The sequence below is a fragment of the Cyprinodon tularosa genome, unplaced genomic scaffold (genome assembly GCF_016077235.1).
Source record: "Cyprinodon tularosa strain WSP-4 unplaced genomic scaffold, ASM1607723v1 ctg161, whole genome shotgun sequence".
Classification (NCBI taxonomy): Eukaryota; Metazoa; Chordata; class Actinopteri; order Cyprinodontiformes; family Cyprinodontidae; genus Cyprinodon; species Cyprinodon tularosa.
This window is the reverse complement of record NW_024038449.1, coordinates 1,452,104-1,470,675: the sequence shown is the minus strand read 5'-3', so window position 1 is coordinate 1,470,675 and position 18,572 is coordinate 1,452,104. Positions and strand designations below refer to the sequence as shown.

At 36.8% G+C, this 18,572-nt stretch overlaps 1 protein-coding gene across 5 annotated transcripts in view; it reads left to right on the top strand.

Annotated features, from left to right (window-relative positions):
- The window catches only part of LOC119780510 (protocadherin-15-like), a 336,939-nt gene that overhangs the window by 292,004 nt on the left and 26,363 nt on the right, over positions 1–18,572 (top strand). For 2 of the 5 annotated variants that reach the window (XM_038280584.1, XM_038280583.1), the window contains 2 exons: positions 1,189–1,194; positions 6,217–10,006. The exons of the other annotated variants lie outside the window; for them this stretch is intronic. In XM_038280584.1, coding sequence (XP_038136512.1) covers positions 1,189–1,194; positions 6,217–7,798 — 1,588 coding nt within the window. In that variant the 3' untranslated portion in view covers positions 7,799–10,006. Of the gene's footprint in view, positions 1–1,188; positions 1,195–6,216; positions 10,007–18,572 lie in introns of those variants that run through there. 5 annotated transcript variants of the gene reach the window in all.

Below are 18,572 nucleotides of genomic sequence, written 5' to 3'. Positions count from 1 at the left end.
TTCATCAGCAGCCTCTAGGCTGGGCAGCCTGCGGGTTCACCGCGGTGGCTGGCAGTTTTTTTTCATCTAAATAATTTAAACTGCAGGCACCAGGATACCGGTAATAAAAGCGAACATATTCCGTCGGCAGGTTTCAGGATTTTAAGTTAATTTAGGAGTAATCACAGTGCTCTTTCATCAGCGATGTGTCTGTCTCACGGCCAGCTCCCAGGTTTGATTAATACTTTGTAATAAATACATGAATAAAGCACAATCATACTCAGTTTTGGGCCCGCTGTATTTTTAAATACGCAGTAGAGCTATTTAAAAGTAGTAGAGGACATGTACCTGTATATAAAAAACGAGCCCTATAGTCCGGTGCGCCTTATGTGTGTGTTAAATACAGAAATGGCACACATACCTTAGACTGCGCCTTTTAGTACGGTGCGCCTTATGGTCGTGAAAATACGGTATACTTGCAATTAGACCAAGCTGGTCTTTGCAATATGTGTTCCATGAGAACAAATGTGTTTCTCCATATTTGGGTTATTGAGTGAGATTTCTCCTAGAGGTATTTGCTGACATCTCGCCAAAATCAGCTGTGGATCTAAAACCCAGTGTTTACTTGGCCTAACTGTAAAAACGCAAAACGTTTTTCTTAATCTGTGATGCATTAGTGTAGCTTATGATGCAGATGTAAATTGCATGTGTGTTTGGCAGAATGGTGTACAATTTTAGTGTGATACTGCTGCATAAGGAAAGACTAAAGTACCTACGCCAGGACTATATTTTCAGAGGACTATTTCATGCTTAATTAGCACCTGACCATCTGGAGAAAAACGTGTGTGTTTTCTGAACAGTCTGGCTGCCCCAAGTATCAGGTTATTCATTAACTGGACTGTATGTATATTTAGATGCACATATGGGTCTTACATATGTCTGAGTTGTAAAAATCATGTATCTGAGTTTTCAGCATGTCTTAAATATCCAGGCTGTATGAACATCAACTTTGTCATATGTCAAAGTTCTTTGATGGTGTGAAGAGTTTAAAATATTTATTGTCATAACAAAGAACCTACAAATGTCATCCATGAATCGTTCTCATATATTCATTATCTTAAGACTGCTCTTTATTATCATCTGCTCATTTTCCTTTGTTCCCATCATCTTTTCTGCTTACATCTGTGCACAATTTTTCATGGCTGAAAGACACAAGTAAGATGTAATATTGCTTTATGTCTGTTAGTAGTTTTTAAAAGAAAGTAACATTCCTGCCCCAATTAGTTGTGTGGTTTTGCTTGTTAAGTGATTTGGTTTGTAGAGGAAGTAGAAAATGTGAGAACACAGAGTACAGATGTATGTTTCGGGTGTTTTTCAGTGAGTTTGTAGTGCAGTCATGTTGTCTGAAAGATGAAGTAGGTAGTCATGTGTTATGGCAAAGTTTTCACAGAATTAATCACATTTTTATATGTAAATAACATATCACTGTGGAGAGCATGATCAGTTTTTTGTTGCGCCAAAGTTCTGCTCTATTCGTGTTGTGGAATATTACCACAACAAACTTTAGATCTAACTGTATTTTGAATCCCTCAAAGCCTTGTTGGCTTAAATAATAGATAACTAACAGTATTGTCAAGATCGAGTTACACTTCAAGCAGCTATTCCAAAGTATGCCATAGTAAGCAGAAGGAGGATAGAAACAATGATTCAGACTTTTAACATATTGTCTCATCATCATCTGACACCTGGAAGGACATGACAAAATTGCAAACCTATTAATTAGCTGCACAAGGAGAGCTTTGATCAGACAATTAGCAGAGGCCCATGGTGAATTTGGAGGAGCTTCACAGATCCACAGCTCAAAGGGGGGGACATGTCTGAAAATTACCTGACTAATTAGTCATCTTATACATAGGTGTTTGCCAAAAGCAACATAGGGGAAACTGTAAATTTATGAGTGGGGAAATAAAATATACATTTTTGTATAACATAAAAATATATATTTTACACCACCTAATGTAACAAGTCGGTAAAAGAATCAAGCTTGAAACTTGTTGGAGATTGCTTAGACTATAGATTTTTGACAAAGTTTCTACAGGATGAGTACACTTAACCGCAACCAGATGGAATGGTTTGTTAGTAATAATTTGTATTAATCATAAAGACTTTCTATATCAATTCATTTTATTTGTATGGAGCTGATTCACAACCCATGCAATCTCAAGGCACTTTACAGAGACAATTTAACCAGAATATAAAGTCAGATTGGTTCAAAGTTTTCTTTTTTAGGAAAACCAGTCGATTGTATCGACTTATTGACTCGACAGCAATCCTTCCCACCAAGCATGTTTGTAGTGACATTGGAGAGGAAAACCTCCCTTTTAACAGGAAAAAACCTCCAGCAGATCCAGGCACTGAACTGTTACTAAACCTTAGGCCCCGTCCACACGAAGTCAAACCCTGGCCTAAACGCACAAATTTTTCACCAAACTCTCATCCATACGAAGCCGGGGTTTCGGGGTCTGAAAACGATCTTTTTTTATTAAGCCTTCAGAGTGGGAAGATTTTGAAACGCCGTTTTCGCGTTTCCATCTTTAAGGTCTGACCGCATTTTTTTTTTTACACGCATGTGTCATAGCGTCGCCTCTAAACACGCATGCGCGACACAGTATCACAACAACAATGGCGCCGTACTGTGTTGAATGGTTGCTGCTCATGCTACTCACCCTGCTGTCGGGCTTACAACAGAATCTTCTTCTTCTGGAATATCTCCAGGAAGAACAGAGCAATATCGACGACATAGTTCAGCACCTGAATTTGACTGAACCACAAAAATGGACCCACAGGGCCATTTTACGGTTTTCCGGTTTGGTTGTTGTATAAATATTACTGCGCATGCCCAACATTTCGTTGCCTGTTTTCGTCTATTTTTGCTTTGGCACCACAGCGTAGAGCATGTAACGGGCCTTGAAAGTCAGCCCGAAACCGACCCGAGTCCGAAAGAACCAGGCCCGTGCCCGACCCGGCCCGTTATGATTGACAGCTTCGTAGAGCCCGACCCGTTTGCAGCCCGACATTTTTCAATTGTGCGCATTAAGGGCGAATCTCCGTTTCACTTCTGTAACATCCATTTTGCATTCATTTGCATTCATCACGTATATATCGAACGTTATCACATGATCATTTATTTGCCGCGCATATAACGGTTTAAAGCCCGAGCCCGGCCCGGCCCGAATGAAATATGTAAAAAGTACAGCCCGAACCCGCCCGGTTCGGGCTAATATTCCCTGCTCTACCACAGCGCCACTTACAGGCCTGGCATACATATTTTGCAGCGTTTTCATGCATTCGTGTGGACGATCACATTTATTTTACGTCTCCGTCTTTACGACAAACGTTTTGGAAAATATTAGCGTTTCGTGTTCGTTTTGACTTCGTGTGGACCGGGCCTTAGACTTGCTGAACCTTAAATACCTCGGTTCTAAAAGCCATTTATACTCCTCCGTTGTTATATATATTGTTTTTCCTTCTAAAATGCTATAAGCTAAGGTCATTATTACAGTTTAATTTTTTATGTAGTCTCCCTCAAGAGTCAATTTAGTATTAGCACCTCCAGAATTTTTTCAGGTATTTTTCTTTTTTAAAATAATTATCTTTATTGACTTAAGTAACAAAGGCAGTTTTTTAAATTCACAAGAACGCGAGAATGGTTTTGTGTCCTTGCAAAAAATTTTCTTGAGAAGAACAGGAAAGAATGGAGTAGGGGAGAATGGGAGCATGCAGCATAAATCTGGGTCAACTGGAACTTAAGCTTGAGACGTCACCACACGCTTGGCTCGTCTAGAGCTGCATTTCAGCTCTTGTTATTAAAAGTCTCTAGATAATAATAAATTCTTACTTTTTTCATTTAGTAGGGGAATAATAATTTACACAGTTAGATTAACACAAATCAAATTAATAATTTTCAAAATAAACACAAAAAATTGCAATCAAAGCCAAAGGTACTTCACACACGGCTATGCAGAGAGAGAGGGCTGTTGCAGATGGGCTAACTTTAGACCTAGCTGCGGTTAGCCTCGGAGGACCTCTGGTTGCCACCGTCCTCTCAACATTGGATCTTATTTTATAATTATGCGCTAAATCAATAAATGGGCCATATAGTGAGGCTTGAAAGTATAATAGTCTCGCCCATGAGAACGCACAACACACATATTGAGAAACGGCCAAGGTCATAAGGCCTGAGGCTGGTGGGATGGAACGAATGTGGGCAGAAAACAAGTATAGAATAATAGTTACTCTTCCCAAGAACTGGATTTTATTAAATGGAGCAAAACAATCTGTAGCAAGTAAGCAAAATTTAAGTAAAATTACATTATCTTAGTATGATCTGTCATGGAAAAGTTTCTATCCAAGAACAGTTAATGCAGACATCCCAAGTCTCCGGGAATTCTGGGAGTCTCCCTGATATCGATAGTTGTTAACGGATTTCCAAGAGTCAGATAAATTATCTTGTATTTTAGACTATGTGAGTTGGTGTTTTTTTAATGTGAGTAAGAGCGTGCAGGCAATGCATGCTGGTGACATGTTGGTCGTGTTGCTGTTAGCATAAACAAAACGTGTTGCACAATGCTTGCACACTGTTGCACTTTTATCCACAACTTTCTTTCCGCCGTCCTCGTAGGTCACTCTAAATGCAAAGTGGTCCCATACAGCAGACCTATAAAGTGCTGCTGGCGCGTCTTCCAACTCCTGTTCTTTCCCACTTGTTATACCCACACAATTCTCCACAACAACGCGAATCGAACCGAGACAGTCGAACCGAACAGTTCGGACGGTTTTCATAAACCGTTCCATCCCTAGCCCAAAGTGATGCTCTGTTCAACGAGCGTTCCAGAAAACTAGTTGTCAGAGAGCTCGCTGATGAATTACTCAGAAAAATAAGCCAATAAGTTTCAGTTTACTCTCTGACAGTCACCTGGTTACAACTCGGTGGGGTGTTCGATAAGCATCTCTTTAAAATTAGCTTTTGGAAATTGGGATGTCGGGTTAATGGTGAAGATGATTTGGTCAGGTTTATGAAATGTTTCTTTTACAAGTATCCATTAAAATCGGATTGTTGTTTTAACTTACAGAGCTGTTACAATTATTTTATTTTTTCTAGGACAAGAGAGTCATAAAAATATTTACCAGACAACTGGTGTGAACGTCCCTTCAGTAAGATATCTTGAGTGAGCAGACTAAACTCTCCAACCCAATAAATGAGCCGAAGTATGACCTTCGGAAAAACAGAGCCCTGCCCTCCCAGAGTCCATAACCATTATAGTAAAAAGATATAACACAAACTATAACTTCACAGTAACAAGATTATTAAAAAAAACAAACTCCAACTCCAGCATGAGATTTAGTCATATGCTCAGTCAAGTCCAGAGATGAATCAAACTGACAATTTGTGACAAGACAGGTGAAAATCAAACTTCCTGCATGAGTTCCACAGATGGATGGGAAGTAATGTCTACTTTCCTTTTCTGTTGATAATCTGTCAAACTATCTCATAACATTTTCATATACTGTAGTATTCATAGCTTTGTGATTTTTAGAATTTAGAACTCCTTAACAAGGCCCTGTACCCTTGACCCTTCCTAAATATTGTCTTGTTTGTAGATATACTGATGTTATACAGTTAACAGAGGTGGATAATCCAGGTCACGAACGTGAAAACTGTCCTGTTTACTTGACCAGGTGATACATTTTTAGTCTGTGCTGTGGAGATGGAAATATAAATGTTTGGACTTAATTTCAGTATCTATTTATTTTCTACACCTGGATGATCCACCTTGCATATTGTGCTTTTGTGCCTTAGACCGTTTTTTCTGTCTTTTATCTCTTACCGGTATGTTATTTTATTTTCCTTTATGAAACCTTGACATAAAGTCTGTTGCAAGTACATTTACCAGAACCAAATCATGCCAATTCCAACCAATTTTCCGATTTATAATTTGCTTTCCTATTCTTTTGTTTTTTTACTGAACCTAGTTTTCTGCAACATACCCTTCAGGTTTGATAAAGTGTATGTTAGCTCTTCTCGTATATGTGTATTTATAACTGTAAATGTATATATATATGTTTATATACAACATCATTCATATTCATAATTCTCATCTATATTTTCTATGCAATTCTTTATTTCTCCCTACATTTTTTTTCTTCCATTTCAATCTCTTTGCATCTATCTATCAGCCGATCAAAATGTGTTGGTGGCAGCAGCATTGGCAGCATAGATGAAAGCGACCGCCAGCGCCTGATCTCAGACTTCGCCACACGAGCTATCGCTGCCCATCGGCAGTGCCTTGCTAATGGAGGGGTAATTAACAAACTCCCCAGATCTGAATCCAACATCACCTTTCTCTCTGATGAAAACCCTAGAACTACCAAAAATCCCATTTACCATGAGGATGGTACCATGAGTAGCCCTGAAAACATTCAGAGCAATCAGAGAAGGAAAAATCTTCTAGGGAATTTTTCCCCTTCTCGGAAAGGCCTTCAAGAGGCCTGGATGAGGCTCAGCTCACCTGGAAGTGATTTGGGATTTAGGGGATACGATGGCAATGATAGCGGATGGGGATCTGGAGGTGGGCACAGCTGGACTCTCCCATCCAGGTTCCATAGAAGGGAAATGTACGATGCTTTGAGACGTCAAGTGGTGATGGATCCTGTGCAGTGGGAGCATGAGCTTTTAAAGGCTGAATTTAAAGAAAGCAAAGATGCTGGTCTGGATTCAGGCTTTGACCATGGATTGGATTCAGATGCGATAGGAAGCCCAAGTCTTGAGCCAAAGCTGACGGTGAAGGAACAAGCCAGACAGTTTGAGCAACAGGCTCTTCAGGAAATGAAACAGAGGCAAAACAGAGATTCCAGAGGCTCACTGTCTTCTGATATCCTACTTTCAGCTATCACAGACACTCCTCAGCATCAGAAGTACAGTCCCTTGCATAATGCTCCAATTTCTCAAATGGTGGAAGGTCCTCCGAGTATCATCGTCACTCAAAGTGATGGAGGAACCCCTCCACCGAGTCACAAGCCAACACCTCCTGTACAGAGACGTTTTGGAGCAAATCTAACTGGAAATACTGCTGCAGAAGAAAGACTTCAGGTACATTTAGAGGTGATTCCAGATCCACCTTCAACACCTCCACCACCACCTCCATCGCCACCACCTCCACCTCCAACCTCTGCTCCTCCTCCACCTCCCTCACCTCCACCTCAAAGTCACACTTCCTCTCTCCCTCCTGGCTCTCCAGTTTCCTCTAACTCCATCCATAATAGTGCTTCTACTCCTCCACCTCCACCACCACCTCCACCACCTCCCCCTCTACCTCCTCCTGTGTCGCCTTCCCTTGTACGTCCATCCATGTTTGTCCTCCCTACTCTCTCAGAGGCGCCCGTGCTGCGGCCTGTGTCTCTCCGGCCGCCACCGCTACCCCTCCCCACAGAGCCCGACCCTCCTCGAAAGGAGCTGAAGGGAATCTTAAAGAACCTCCAAAACATAGCCGATATCGAGAAGTCTGTGGCAAACATGTTTAGCCAGATAGACCAGAAACAAATTCCACTCAAAAAGGTAATGAAGAGCAGGGCTTCAGTGGATTCTCTAGATTCCCTTGACTCTTTGGATACCATGGTGGTTGGGAGAGAGTCAGAACACGGAGAAGGAGGCGGTGAAGGGGAGAATAATCCCCTAATTCCGAACATTCCAAGTCCAAACATGAACTCTATTGTTGAAGAACTTGAAAAGCGGTTCCCTTCTCAATCTACAATGCTTTAGCCTTTGTATTTCTAAGAAGTTTTCTTTAGCATTACTTTCTGATGAGGAGCTGTGATGTAACAAACTAAAATGAGATCATTTAAAGAGTTGACTTCCAATATAGTGTGATTGTCCTCTTCCGAAAACATCCCTGTGTTCTTCATAAGAAGTAAAGAGAACCTAGTATCATACAACTCTTTGCCTAAAACTCATCTCCCTATTTGACATGAAAAGATATAAACTAAAAACAAGTACTGAACCTTTTTTTTTTTTTTATCTTAAGGTGAATCTCATTAACATTTTATGCTCTGTCCAAATAAAAACCAATTCCATATTACTAACAATCCATGTATTTCTCACAAAAATTGAGTTTTCTATAGAAAGTTATTCATCTTTCAGGGCAGAAATTGTTTCTCTCTTTTGTACTCAGGCTCAAAAAAACAAAATGTCTTAGATATGAATTTTAAGACTCAAGACTGAACTGTGTTAATTCACAGAATGCAGCTCTTACAGTATTTGTGTTTTCTGTAACAGGTGAGATTGGTTTATTAATAGGAATGCTGTAAAACATTGTTTATGATCCATGATATAATTCATACCATACTTCTTGTAACTTCATTATTTCAACCTAATAGATTTTTGTAAAACTGAGCAGTATATTGAATAATTTGGAGTAAGTAAAAAGAAATAATAATTTTAACTCTTAGTACCAATTAAACACTAGCTGATAAACTAAGAAGATTCCAATAAATACAGCTTTTTTGTTGCTTTTCACAGCGTAAAAGAGTATTGTGTTTGGCTCATATAGCAACTTGATATTCTTTCTCACTGTTTACATTGTGCCTCACTTTATATTTTGTAATTACCTTTTGAGCAATTTTGTTGTTTTGATGTAAAACCACACGTTTAGGATACAGATAATTAACAGATTTCCTGGATGTTCTGCAAAACTCCTGCTTTAGAGAAAAAGAAAATGCTGCTGCAATAAATAGGGAAGGAGTGAACACTTTTACACATAAATAAAAGGGCGTCTGCTATCTTATAACAAATGCTTCCTGTTCTTCAAAATAAAATAAGTGATGATATACTTATACAGTGAACCACCAATGACTGGTATTGATTTGTTTTTTATTGTTATGTTGACATGCATGCTTTCTTATATTTCTACTTTGCTAGATAATAAACTAAATCAAATTTTGAAAGGAAACAAGTTCCTGCATAATTATAGCAATTTTATACAGTTTTAAATAGATTTTTATTAAATGCTGTATTAAAACTTGAAATCATGTCATTTCAGCCTGCTAGTAAAAATTTCCTTCATTACACAGAAAAGTAGCTAAAAGTAGATTAATGGAAAATATAAATAATTACAGAGCACAAATTTTGTATTGTTTTGAATTTGCTAGTATTTGGTCATATTTCATATAAGTTGACATCTGTTTTAATCTGTTTCAATGTTGGTTGACATTTTAATTTTTACTCTACTTTGTTTCTGTTGTTTTTTTTTTCTTTAAAATTCCACCCTTTTAAAGTTATGCTTGTCTTTTATGACTTATTCCTCATATTTTCCCATTTATTATATTGTTTTATTATTTCTGGTTCTCCATAGCTAAGTGGCCACAAAGTTTGTTTTATTTCTTTTGTGTATGTGTGTGCATGTTTCTGTTATTTCTGTTTTTATAAGCACATATTTGTCTTTTTCTTTATTGGCTTGTTAGTTTATCAATGCTGTTTAATTAGTATTTTAGTTCATTATTTGAACCTATAGTTTTTGTTTTCTGTTCATGTATTAACGTTGAATGTTGCTACTCTGTCTGTTATTGTTTTCTGGGTAAGAGCTGTTTATTTCTAAGCAGCAGAACAGAAATATTTGAATATTTAATTAGTTTTTTTATTGTAATTTATTGCAATAAATTTTAAAACAGTGTTGTCTAGACTGTTTTATTTAGCTTGGTTTGAATCATATAAGCCTCGTTTGGGCACTTGATATAATATCTTATTTTTTTCAATTAAATATTTAAGGTTGAGTAGATTAATTTGAAAGATCTAACTGTCTTATAGTTTTTATGACAATAAAGACAGGGGTGTATTTGTGCCATGCATGAGACTTCATGAGACCATGGCTCTTTAATTTTAGAAATAGACCTCCGGTTAGTGTAGAGCAGCCATACGCAAAGTAACAAAACATGAAAATAACAGTGAAAATAACTGGGATTATAATTTTTTCATAGTGAAATTTTAATGCCATATTTAATTTAATGTGATGTGAAATTTTTAAATAGAGCGTTGTTATTAAATATATCATTTTTCACAGAAAATGGGAAAATACACATGTTACAAAATATTTTTGAGTAAATGTAAACTGGACAAACCTTAGTAAAATATATGTACTAGAATTGATTTCTTTTCATGCTGATTTTAAACATTGCTTTTTGTTTTTAATGAGCATAGAAAATTTAAGCTTCTGCTCTTTAAAATAGAAACCTTTGGGTTTTTTTGTTTTCTTTTATTTACTTTTATTTTTTATTCATTTTTTAAGAATAATATAAACAAAAATAAATGAAAAAATGAAATACAAACCTTTGTAATGATTTAAATATTTCTGTACGGTTTCCAAAGGTTCTTAGATACTACAGAAGAAGAGCATTTTAAGAGAATACTGGACAATTTGTCATCTAGAAGGTTGCTGTGGGTTTATTTAAAGGAAAGGAACTGCATTCAAAGAAATGTTAAGGCGGGTTTTTAGGAAGTGCTTTACAGAGATGTCGTTTGTGACTGCTCATGAAAAATGCTTCTTTGGTTTAGTTTTATGGGACTTAGTCATGGTGAGCTGGCTTTTAATTCAAAGTAACAAAATGTAATGGTTAAAAATTCCCATCTAAGTCATTTTAATGACTTACAATGCATAAATTATTCAAACTGCTTTAACTCTTTTACATTTTTTCATGTAAAAGAGTGCTGGTCAATCATCTTTAGAAAATAAAGTGTTTGACACAACTGGAAACCCACAACATCATGGCATCCACCCACACGGACAAACTTTGCAGGGAGAGAATTAATCAAAGAAGCTGCAAATATCTTTGTCTTGTTGTTGTTTGGGCAAGCTGTAGAGAACCGTAGCTGAGGTGATTGATGGATTACTTTTGGGACTGTTAAGGAATGTAGGGGAGAGCTTAGATAAAGGGCATTTTATGGTGATATATAATGAAAGGCCTATTTAAAGTGTCACATATAGGACTGCTCCACAATCTAAGGGACGGTTGGTGTTGCTAGTTGGTAGACGGACTGAAAACAAACCAAAACAGGCAAAAATGTAGCTTATTGTATGTGTTTGTATTTCTAAATCATTAAAAACCCAGTATTTTAACTTGTGTGTTTGCACTAATTAGATCATCTTTTTACTCAAGGTGCCCTGCCTCCACTTCCTCATAATCAGTTAAGCAGGGTTTTTTTTATTGTCAGCAAATTATTTTTGGTAATAAAACAGAAGAAAAAAAAAAGATAGTTTTTCAAAAACTTGTGCTTTATTTTGACACAAATGTCAAAGCTGATATGTGAGTCACTTAGCTAGAAAGTTGTACGGTCTCATAAAGCAAAAGGCTTGTTTTTGAAATGAAATGTCAAAAGTGAAAACTGGAAAAAGACGTTTTGCTAAGCATTACTCTGCATGTCACTGAACTACATCACACTGATTGACGTAGAGCATCGTCCCATCTGCTCTCTTCAATCCTTCATATCTTGAGCAATGCAGTGATGTGGAAATTAAATGGTTCATCTAAACCAAAAAAAAAGAGTTTTCCTTTTGATATTGATATAATTTTTGGACACTTGATTCTTTTCTGTTGCAGATTTTGTTGCCATAGTCTTGCACATATTGCTGCTTCTCTTTAGGAAGATTAAAACTTGTGATTATTTCAGCGTTATTGTATCCAATCATGGTGTGCAGCCAGATAAAAAACACTTTGGCGTGGACACTCTTGGCATTATGAGATTTCCACTGTCAAATATCCCACTGGACTGTTTCCTCTTGTAATTTTACAAAACAGTGAGCTGGAATATTTCTCAAATGCTCAGCGGTGTGTTTCCTCCAACACAAAGTCATCATCCAACTATAGACTCTGTGTTGTCATTGTGCGTTGTTTATTTTTGTTTTTGCTTTTTTATGATGGGCTCAAAACCACATCAGCATTGCATATCCAGATAAGTGGCTCTACATAAGCAGCAGCTTCAATATGCAAACAGACTAGAGCAACGAACAGGTTGAACTTCCTCCGTTTCGCATGACTAGGCTGGAAGTGTTTTATGTTAAGATTAGTTTGCAACCTCAGTCTGCTGCATCTTATTACTCATCCTCATGCTAACACACAATGTATCTTCTTTGACACACCGGGAGATTGTTATGTTTACTATTTCAGTTGCTTTAGAAAAACAGAGCATATAAATCGTACCATCTTTAGAAATATGTTTGTTTCATTCGTTTCGTATAAATAGAATTTATATATAATAAAAAGCAAATACAATTGTGGCAGCAAACAGCTGCTGTCTAAAGTAGTAATTTATAGACCATATGAAATGTTTTATATTTAACATTGACATTTTTACTCTAAATTCTTCAGCTTTTTTGTGTAAGACAGGTTAAGATACTTTCTTTTTCTTGGTGAGACTTAGCCAACGACAGCACCTTATTATTATTTTTTAGGAAAATATTTAGAAATAAAATATCAGTAACACTTTACAGTAAAGTACACAAAACTTGATTAAATTTTACTCAGAATGCCTAGAAAAATAGTAAGAAACTACTTTGTGGTTACCAAGTAAACAAAGAGTAACTAATCAAGCACTAATAAATAATAATATATATATATTTTTTTCGTTGTTTTATGCAGGCCAGTTAGTTATATTTCAGCCTGAACACCTAAATTCGGCCAATCATATATCAACGGTCATCTGACAATCAAATTTTTTTCGGTCATAGCATCTTGATTCATATGTCGCAGCTAATATACGCAACGGTTGAAATAATAAATAAGAATAATTTACTTTCCCATTGAGTTCCGTCCGAGTGTTCACAGGGATGGACGTCTGTATTTTCAGCAGGCGTAGAGCTAACAGAACTGGCAGCGTTGGGAGGCAAGGGCTCAAACATGTACAGCTGTAAGCCTTCTACACCAAACCAAGCTTCTGCCGCCCTGGCGTCCTCTTCCACAACATCTTCGTCCCCACTTTCCTCCTCTAAATAGAAAATGTATGACAGAGACTCATTCATGACCTCCAACATAAAACCATAGTCCATAGCGTTCCTTGAGAGTGTTGGTGCTAAGTGCTACTTGGAAATCGGGGATAAGTCTGAGTCCATCATACATTTTTTTTTACACACAAAGGCTGTGTCTAAATGTCCGCCCTAATCACTATATAGGGCACTATATGGTGGTTTCCCTTATTTTAGATGAGTGTCCCAACGTCTAGTGCAGCAGTCTAGTCAGCGGGGTCCGAATAAAGAAATGAAAATGGTCTGGAGACATTTTTATTATAAGGTATTACTTTAAACATCATGTAACATTGAAATAAAATGAGGTTTTTATGCATCCATGATATACATTGAATTTTTAAATAAAAAAAATATTTTAAAATTATTGAACATTTTCCCATTTTAAAATGTAAATAGTTTTTGAAGTAGAGAACAACAATCGTTCAATTTGGTATATAAACTATTTCATGATTCACATATTTTATAAAACACCTGAAGTCATCGTTTGTTATTTTGTTTTTCTTTTTTATGGCTTAATGAGAGCAGTGGGTTTTAGGCTGCCCTGCAAGGCTTTAAACCTGGGTTTTAATGGTGACAAAGAAATTCTCAAGCACATATCAAGGTGCTCATTTTGAGCCTGGATCAATATTTATGATTCTGTTCATGGTGGGAAAGTTGAGCGTAATATACTCAAAATGTGCAGGGTCATCTTTGAGCACACCATTTAACTTTTTTTCAGTAGTTCACCGCAGTTTTTCCAGCAGTCCAAGATTTCTCTGCTTTCTTTTTTCTCATTTCATTCTCCTTCTTTCCCATCGCCCGGCTTGCCACAGGTTTGACTGCTGTTGCTAAAAGTCACTCGCTGCAGTGATCCAGGCTGACACAGCTCATTGGCTAATTAGTATCATGTGTAGCCCCCGAGGGCTTTCCCATATTAACAGGAGAAGTGGCGCAAATGAAGTTAGACCCTGCCGTCGGACAACATGCGGTAATTTATAAATCTTTTAAATCAGGTTGGGTACGGATTAGCCAGCTGGTGGGTCCAAGATCCGGACTGTGGTCTGCTAATCTGTGACCTCTGGTCTAGGGGATGAAAAAGTAGTGAACTCAAAATTTCCCACAATGCACCATGAAAAGTATTGATCATCCATGGTCTCTAGACGAGCAGGTATATCTCTGCATCCTGTAAGGATGCAGAGATATACCTGTTGTAAATCTGCTGTAAGAGGACAGCTCTCCTCGCAAGGCATCATGGGATTAGTTGTCACAGTGGCACCCTGTCGCCTACAGCTGTCACTACCTGACAGCGGCGAAAAATAACAAGGAAGATGGAGTTACGTGACCAACTTGGAGCAAAAAGTAGTGATCATCTTTCGAACGTTCAGTTAACTGAGTTCACTATAAAGTACACTATTTAGTCCCCTCTCTATATAGTGTTTAAGGGATATAGGGGATAGAGTGGAAGTTTGGTCACAGCCAAACAATTTTTCATACTACCCATTAGTTCCTGATTGGTTAGTCTTTGTTTCCTTGGTAACTGCACATGCATTCTACACATCAGTTTGTAACTAAACAGCAGTCCCATATTAAGGTTGGGCTGGTTGTGCCAGTTATGTACTAGCTAACTACGCATTAGTTCCTAATTAATTCCCTTGGCAATCTAATTAAATTTCACTGGGGCGACGGTGGCATCGGAGGCAATTGGTGGGTTGTTGTTCAAGCCACAGCTTTGTCTTTCAGGATAATGTCTGATGGTGGTCAGAGAGCCTTGAGGCGCCTGTGTGCCCCAGCCTTGCCTCTGGGGCAGTCGCAGGGAGTCAGGCTGCCTTCGTCCCCCTAAGTCCGGACTATACCATAATCTAGTTCTGTTAACATGGTATGATAAAATGTAATCAGAAAAAGAGAAAAAGGGAAAGTATTACAAAATATCACACTGACACAGCAAATCAGCAAAAAATGGGAAAAGAACTTTACAAAGAAATGATTGCATTGTATTGGTTAGATCTTTACATGGCAAATTTGTATTCATCTTCATTTTGTTACTGAATTAATCAAACCCCTCATATATTTTTTTTCAACTTTGTTATGTTATAAACATTAACTCAGACATACACTTAAACACTTTTGGGCATTGTTTTTGATGGACAAACATAAATATGAGGTATAATTGTGAAGTGGATCTCAAATTTGACAAACTTCAAACGTACATACGACTGGGCAGACTGAGCTTAACTTTTTCAAACGCTAATCATCTCTCTTTTTTAAATATCAATTCTTGTTGACTGTTTTGTTCTAATTAGAATAGCCAAAAAGTTACTTTTCCTCTAAAGTTTCAAACATAGCTGTTACTGCATTTTTTAATCATTTGTTGGTCTTTGAGCTTCCAGCTATTAAAAAAACAGATCTTTCCTCGAGTCCCGCTTAGAGATAAAAAGAAAGCTTGGAGCTTTAGACGATGCTTTGCCAGTAGAAATAAAATAATTGGTGCCAAATACAGTTAAGACCAAATCCTAACCAGAGCCCTTTATAATCTGATAGAATGAATGAATAAAGGGATGAATAAATGAATAAGTACTTTAAATAAGTTTTGCTATAAAGATGAGAGATATTAATGATAAACCATTACAACAAAGAAAAATATCTTACATATTATTATATTGGTGTACATATTTAGTACACAAAGATATTTAGAAAAATATAGAAGATATTATACAAAATATGTAGAAAACTATAAGAAATACTTAATGTTAGAACCTTAAATATTGTTTATATAATGTTTGACATGTTTAGTCTCTATGGTCTTTTCTTAAGTTGTACGTTTTGGTTCTTAACTTTAAATTTATGATGGCTCCTTAACCACTGAATTCATAAGGTCCCTCCCATGTATTAAATGGTATTTTTTCTAGTAGATGTTTTATAGATGTCTTATATAAACTTATATATTTGTTTTTATTTGAAGAATATTAGATCTGTTTTTGCTGTTGTGAAATGTCCTTGATGGTTATTTTTATATAATGAATGGTTGGTTGGTGTGTTTTAAATAATCAACTTGATCAATGATTCAATTTACCTTTTTTAATGAAAATAATAGTTGTACAGAAATGTTGTAAGTGATTCCTAACATTTCTGCACAGTTAATATTTAAATTAAGGAAATAATCACTTAATAATTTGTACATTTTAGTAAAACCACTCCTATTGAATGCAACTGTAGCACCTGTTCTGGCTCCTGAGATGAGCGGGGGGATTGTCTCCCCTGATCCCCTCTCCCCCTGTGCATGCCACTGGGACTCATTGATATTTGCATATCATTCATATCTATTTAGGAAAAAACAGTTTAGGCCTTTTTCTAAACATTTCATGCGTTTTTTTTCTTTTTTGTTTGTTTGTTTTTTCATCCACTTTTTTTATACTTTCACAGCATTTATTAACATGCAGGCTTTTTCTGTTTGCTCAACCACATAAAATGTTGAAATATAAATTTCCCCAACTATTCCCTCCCTCTCTTTATACATAGTTATTTTATGCAGACTGGTAGCCTTTTATTTCTAGCTTTATATATTAATTTTGAGGTTTAAATACTACCAGATCAGAGAATTTCCGTAAGCAGGAATGATGAATAATAGATTAGTGTGGTCATAACAAACAGCCTTATGAATTATCCTGATGGCTCTTTCATTGCAGTGCATAGCAGTTTAAGTGATGGCCTGTAGGATTTACGTCAGAAATCTACGCAATACCTCGGTATGGTAAAGCCGGTAGGTTAAAGACTTAAATCACCATCAAAGATGAAAAATGAAAATACTAGTGAAACTATTGGAAACAATCCCCAGCAAATATAAGAAGAGATTAGCTGCTGTGATGAAATTTTCAAGTAAAGAGTTTGAGTATTTTTCCACATACCATTTTTATTAGAATGTGAGAAATTATATACTTTTCATTGCCCCTCAGAAAAAAACATAGTTAGCAATTTATCTAAATGGGCCACGGTTCTGATTCTTTTTGTAACTCCAATGACTCTAGATCTAGGTTTGAAGAAAAATAAATTAACAGTCCTAGATTCCATGTCTTTGGACTGTTAGAGCAAAATGGATTTGCAAAATTCTTACATATCCAGGGGTAGAAAATGGAAACTGAGAAAAGTTGGAGAAAGGCTCCTGCCTTTGTTTGACCTTCTAGCTGCCATAAAACAATGCACACCACTGTTCCCCAATCATACATTCAATTTGGTTTGAATTTTTGAATTCTGATTCTAGAGAGTACCTACAAAATACTTGCTATGATAGAAATTATATTTTAGCATTCTATAAGCTGTATTATAATGAGCCTAGCTTGAAGGCAATATTCAATTGTTTCAATTGATTCCTGATTATGTTGTTTTGTTTTATCCTTTCCGTCTTATTGGGGATTTGCCACACCAGGTCATTTAGACTTAATGGTCAAACTTGGAACTGTTTTGGTTTCCAATATAATTTCTTTTCTTCTTATCATTAGTAAAGAGGAAATACTTTAAGACATGTTTATTCAGGCAGTGTATAAAATACCTCTAAGGATTTCCTTTTTGTTTGATCTTTATGTTTGTTTAGCATTCGAAGCAGTTCTAATTAATTTAGCAGAGGAAAAAAAGTAGAACAAAGACAAGTAAATGGATCTCATTACAGAGAGGAGGCTAAAGTACTGTAGGCACAGACTGTGAAACAGATGGAGGAAATATGTGTAATTGTACATGGCTCCAAAGCTTCTTTGTAAGAGAAGTGAATGATAAAATGTGGACAAAAAGAAAAATGAGACAATTAGCAGGTTGTTATGGTCTGTTCCTAAGACCTAATAGTATTTCCCCTTTCCCATTACTGGAACACACTGCAGGACATGGTGTAGAGGACAGAAAGAGTCGGTCATTGTCGGATGCATTAATGTTTGTGTGCTTGGTGGAGATTAGATGGCTGTCTGCATGTCTGTGTCTCGAAGGGACCTCATAATGCGTCCGTCAGAGCGACAAGGGCACAAAGATAGAGACTGATCTTTACCCACTGAATGCACTGCACACATTACCGGACACAAAATGTTACCTGGAACACGAATATACACTTTCATTTTATCATTTCGTTTTAACATGTAAAGACCCTCTTAACCGCCCTGTTCATCTCAAACATTTCTGCTTATATTTACTCACCCTTTTAGCCTGTCAGTGCAGCCAATCTTATGATTCACATTCAGTTTATTTGCCATTTGCAGTGTGTAAAAAAAAAACACATTGGAAAAGACATGTAAGTAGTGCAGTTGCACAGTTTGACATTCCCACTGACAAAGGGACAAGAACCACCATTCAAATACAACAAGAGGGTCTGTTAAAAAGAAAATTGAAAACAAATATTAAGATCCTAATAAATAAAATAAAACAGAGAGTCATCATAAAGTTTTCATGTTAAAAGTCATCACAGCTTGAGGAAAGAAGCTTTTATTGTCACTCGATGTCCCACATTTAATTGCTCGATAGCGCCTCCCAGAAGGAAGAAGTTCAAACAGGTCTCTGGTAGATTGCAAAGGG